The 5,461-nt window shown below is 45.7% G+C and overlaps 1 protein-coding gene across 1 annotated transcript in view; it reads right to left on the bottom strand.

Annotated features, from left to right (window-relative positions):
• Nucleotides 1-1,201: 1,201 nt before the first annotated feature.
• The window catches only part of klf11a (Kruppel like factor 11a), a 7,590-nt gene continuing 3,330 nt past the window's right edge, over nucleotides 1,202-5,461 (bottom strand). Inside the window, exons 2-4 of the mRNA XM_014026477.1 lie at nucleotides 4,744-4,965; nucleotides 3,727-4,564; nucleotides 1,202-2,495 (exon numbers count right to left, since the gene is read on the bottom strand). Of these exons, the coding sequence (XP_013881931.1) occupies nucleotides 2,194-2,495; nucleotides 3,727-4,564; nucleotides 4,744-4,965 (1,362 nt within the window). The 3' untranslated portion in view covers nucleotides 1,202-2,193. The remainder of the gene's footprint in view (nucleotides 2,496-3,726; nucleotides 4,565-4,743; nucleotides 4,966-5,461) is intronic.

The following is a 5,461-nucleotide window of genomic DNA, read 5'->3' as shown; positions in this document are numbered from 1 at the left end:
CACACACACACACACACACACACACACACACACACACATATATATATATACATGCAGGACCAGACCTTGACACTGAAACATGAAAGATTTCCAGAATAATAGTATCATAGGAGCAGATCAGTAATTTATTTAAAGATAAAGCTTTATTATACAGATCACCAAGCTTTGCATTAAAAAAATGCTTTATTTTTGCAGAAACATATTAATTCAAATTAGAAATCGGCCAAACGAAGCGATTAAGGTCAGCCTTAAGCTTTTGTACGTGGGACGATTGATGAAGCATTAAATATTTTTACTTAAAAAATACAGAAACTTTGGAAATAGATCTGAAAAATACTTATTAAAACTCCAACAAGAAACACGCCTGAACTGGAATGTCTTATAGTTCTTTAAAAATGTTTTAGTAACATTCAAAACAAAGACCAATTAGTGGCGCAGAACGGTATAAATTGGTTTTAATTTAAAAAAATAATAACAATGAAATAACTAAATTGCGCTGCAGTACCGAACGTGGCCGCGTCGTGCCGCTGTGCCCCTCCCTCACTCCAGTCTCCTTTGTTTACTTTCCCTGGTCTCTTTGGCTGCGGCTGAATGTCGGTCAGTAAGGCAAGTGGGCGGAGCCCTCGCTGCTCGATGACACGCCCACCACTATGCTCTATTCACACCGACGCGCTATCTGATTGGTCACGCCCCCTCCGCTGCGGCTTGGGATTGGCTGACGGTTGTTACCGGGTGGTGCGGGGACAGAGCGGGGGATGGAGGGGGGGGCGCTCTGGTTGTATAACCGTCTACGTCAGACACTGCTTGTGTTTATGTAAGACTGCAGCTCAGAAAGCTGAATTAACTCTAGGTTGTGTCCTGCAGCACTTTATTTAAAGACATACCACCAATCAGGACAAAGTGTAAACATAAAACCAGGAGAGAATCGATATTAAATTCATGTTTTGCGTTTTTAACTTTTAGTGTAACTCTTATTTTAATTTGAAAACATTTAATTATAATAACCAGGACATTCAAACAAAGATTAGCAATGATTGGCTAACTTTTGTTTAGTGCAAAGTAATGTGTAATAATTGTATATCTATGTGAAATATCTTTATTTAATCTAGTGAGGGTACTAATTCTTTAAAAAAAAGTATCATTTTCCATTTCGCTAACATCAAATATGATGACAGCTAAAACAAAACAACAAAACTCCAGCTATTCTTGGTAAAGTTTTATTATAAAAGCTATATTGTTCACAAGCAAATGTATGGAAATGGGATTGTTTGTGATTTTAGTTGTCATTTAAGAATAACATTTAAAAACATGAGGTATTCTCTTACTGGCTACAATATGGGCCAAATCATGATAATAAAAACACTTTTCCTTAACAAATGTTTATTAAATAATAATAATGAGTAAAACAAAGGTAGGTAGTATCACAGTGATGAATACTGTCCACTGACATAAAAAAACAAAAACAAAATAACTCGTCATTAGATGGAGACTGGAATACACGTAACATTCATATAGATATCAGTATTTGTACAATATTTACAGTCAGTCAAATAAAAACAAGTCGCCTAATAACAAAAAGCACGATACAGAAGCTTTGGCAAACAAACAGTGTGCGTACACGTTGCTAAATGTGACATGTACACATGAAGTAAACATGATTATACATGAGAGAGTATAAAAACATGTAAAGTTGGAGTAAAAAAATCCAGTGCAACGTCAGGTTTTGTTGGTTTCTGTGTGGATGAATAGCAGCCTGTGGTCTTGGTCTCCTCCTCCTTCCTTTTTGCAGAGAGTTTTGTGGTTGTGGTAAGAAAATGTCCTGAGCAGGGCGGAGCGGCGTCGGGGTGGGGGGGACGCTCCGCTGGCGGACCCGGTTCTGTGTCCGGGTTATGGCAGCACTTGGATCTTATACAAATACCTTTGAGTTTGTGTGCATGTGTACAAAGTAGTACTTTGATGTGATTTATGGATCTGAGCTTCTCTCAGAGGACGGACGGACATCTTTACAGGAAGTTCTTTTTTTTTATTTAAAGTTCCCCAGGTGTGTCGGACCCTGTTCTGAGGTCTTGTAAACGTGGGCCGGACCAGCAGACAGTGGAGAAGCTCTGGTTGTAGCTGGTGGTCACAGTTTGAGTCTGATATGCGCCCCGACCCTGCGAGTCCTGAGCTGACCCCGTGAGCGCCACAGGTCTTTCAGTTGGCGGTGGAGACCAGCACGCCGACAGGAAGTGCGGGGCCTCTGTTCTGGTTCTGGTTCTTGAGCGGGGCGCCTTTGCCGAGGTCCCGGCTTTCTGTGGGCCACGAGGACGCCCTCTTGCTCGTCATATGTCTCCGGGCGTGTTTGGTCAGGTGGTCGCTGCGCATGAAGCGGCGGTCGCACACGGTGCAGACGAACTTCTTCTCGCCAGTGTGCGTCCGGCGGTGGCGTGAAAGCTCGTCGGAGCGAGCAAACTTTTTGTCGCAGCCTTCCCAGTGGCAGCTGAACGGCTTTTCACCTGCAGAGAAGAAGAACGGGTCTGTTAGAAGCAAAGATAGGACAAAGATCAAAGAGTATGTAACGGTACGAGCACCAAAATTAAGACTATCGCTCAACCAGCAGTTGCTACATCCTTGTAGCAGGAGGCTATATTTATTCCTAACAGCTACTGATCTGATTAATGATAGGCCAGCACCGATAACTGAGAGACTGGAGCTGGCAAATGAGGAGTCTATTCATTTGGTTTAGCATTGGAGAAGCTAGCAACTAGCATAGATAAGCTAGCATTAGCATTGGAGAAGCTAGCGACTAGCATAGATAAGTTGGCATTAGCATTGGAGAGGCTAGTGATTAGCATGGATATGCTGGTGTTAGCATTGGAGAGGCTAGTGACTAGCATGGATAAGCTGGTGTTAGCATTGGAGAGGCTAGTGACTAGCATGGATATGCTGGTGTTAGCATTGGAGAGGCTAGTGACTAGCATAAATAAGCTGGTGATGGCATTGGAGAGGCTAGTGACTAGCATAAATAAGCTGGTGATGGCATTGGAGAGGCTAAGTGACTAGCATAGATAAGCTGGCATTAACATTGGAGAAGCTAGCGACTAGCATAAATACACTATCATTAGCATTGGAGAGGCTAGCAATTAGCATGGATAAGCTAGCATTAGCATTGGAGAGGCTAGTGACTAGCATGGATGTGCTGGTGTTAGCATTGGAGAGGCTAGCAAATAGCATGAATAAGCTAGCATTAGCGTTGGAGAGGCTAGTGACTAGCATGGATAAGCTAGCATTAGCATTGGAGAGGCTAGCGACTAGCATGGATAAGCTGGCGTTAGCATTGGAGAGGCTAGCGACTAGCATGGATAAGCTAGCGTTAGCATTGGAGAGGCTAGAGACTAGCATGGATACGCTGGTGTTAGCATTGGAGAGGCTAGAGACTAGCATGGATACGCTGGTGTTAGCATTGGAGAGGCTAGTGACTAGCATGGATATGCTGGTGTTAGCATTGGAGAGGCTAGAGACTAGCATGGTTAAGCTAGCGTTAGCATTGGAGAGGCTAGTGACTAACGTGGTTAAGCTAGCGTTAGCATTGGAGAGGCTAGTTACTAGCATGCTGAGGCTGCTCACCTACTTAATTAATCAAGCTTTTTTCAATAAAGAAAACTTTCTCTCTAAAATAAACTTTCTGTAAAGTTTCATCTCGTTGCGGCCCTCGTACCGAGCCATAAAGAAGGCGTCTGACCGTACCTGTGTGGGTGCGCAGGTGAGCCTTCAGGTGGGAACTCTTAAAGTAGGTCTTCTTGCAGCCGGGGAAGGTGCACACGTAGTTTCGTCTGCGGGAGAAGTCAGCCTGCGATGCGCTGCCGGTGCTGCCGGATGGCATGTAAACGGAAGCGGGGGCCAGGGGGAGGAGCTTGGTGTTGCCCAGGGTCATGACAGTCTGCGGGCCCTGCGGTGGCTGAGAGACGGACGCCTGGGGCACCACGAACATGACGGCGCCCTGCGGCACCGTGGAGCCCACCAGAAGGGGCTGAGCGAAGCCCGGAGGGGGAGTCTGGGGCAGGATGGGCTTGGGGCCCCCCTGAGTATGGACCTGAACCGGAGCCTGGACAAAGGCGGAGATCATCCCCGTCTGGCTGCTGACAGGAAACACCTGGCAGAGGAGCGGAGAGGAAGTGACGGCGGAGGAAGACGGAGAGGCGGAGTGAGGCGGAGACACTGAGGAAGGAGGAGAGGGCGGGCTGGTGGGGATAAAAGGGGGCGTGTCCTTGTCCTCAGGAGGTGTGTCTGGTTGAGGCGAGGCAAACCTTTCCGTCAGCACGGTGGGAGGCGGCGGCGGCGCGGGGACCCCGAGGCTGTCGGCCGTGTGGCGGATGACGCTGGTGGCCATCGCTTTGCTGGGCGGAGCCATGCAGGAGGTTTTGGCGTGAAGTGGGAGTGCTGACGTCTGTGAGGAGATCGGGGGGGATGCAAGACTGGGGCGGAGCAAGACATGTCTGGAGGCGGGGCTTAGAGCGGAGGTTGTGGTGAGGACAGCCGTGGTCGAGGCTTCGGCAAAGCTTGGACTGTGAGGCGGAGTCATGCACTGCAACAAAATACCACAATAAAACTATTTTATTAAAATATAAATAAAACTATTTTATTAAAATATATAGAAAGCATTTTATTAAAATAAAACAAATAAAAACTATTTTATTAAAATAAAACAACAAATAAAAATAATCATTTATCTTGTTTTTTTCACAAGTAAAAGTTGCTTCATACCAGTGAGGACAGGGCGATCAGGTCTTTGGGGGCGTCGCCTCCTTCCGGTTGCAGCTGGATGGAGTCACAGGAGTCGGAGGTGGGGGTCAGTGGGCGGGGCTTCTGTGGCCTTTGACACCAGAAGCTCATGCTGACCAGCGCCTCGGCGGCCTCCAGGTCGTGGTGCTCGACGCACGGCTTCTGCTCCGTGGCCGCCATCGCCTGCTTGTTCACGCGGTCAACCTGAGGGAGAACAGAGGTCAGAGGGATTTGTTCTTATCATCCAAAACATTCAGTTCCAGCTTCAACTCCTGCAGGTCCTAATCTACATTTGATTTACATTAAAGTGTCTTTTATTGGACCAAAATCAGGCTTTTGAAATAAACAGTCAGCTGTCCCTCTGCTGCAAAGCTTTTATTTTGAAAACTGAAACTTATCAAACTTGTTTTATTTAGGCTTTGCTTTTTGTTTTTAGTGTTTGTTGATCTTCTGGACCTGATCTGGTCTCAGGTTTCGATCAGTTTGTAATGAAGGCATTTTCTCATTGATTGGCGCCAGAGTCCACAACAGCTCAATGTAGCATCAAGCTAATAAGTGTCGACACAGACAAGCTGTTCGTACTAAATATTTACGTCATTCCACATATATAGTTTTAGCACGCTGTTCTATAACTCGGTTTTATATTAAAGTGTATATCTTTATATGTAAATTGTGCCTTGTTATATTGTGTTTCTGAATT

Source organism: Austrofundulus limnaeus, unplaced genomic scaffold, assembly GCF_001266775.1.
Source record: "Austrofundulus limnaeus strain Quisiro unplaced genomic scaffold, Austrofundulus_limnaeus-1.0 Scaffold557, whole genome shotgun sequence".
Taxonomy (NCBI): Eukaryota; Metazoa; Chordata; class Actinopteri; order Cyprinodontiformes; family Rivulidae; genus Austrofundulus; species Austrofundulus limnaeus.
The sequence above is the reverse complement of the archived record's forward strand: the minus strand, read 5'-3'. Positions and strand labels throughout refer to the sequence as shown.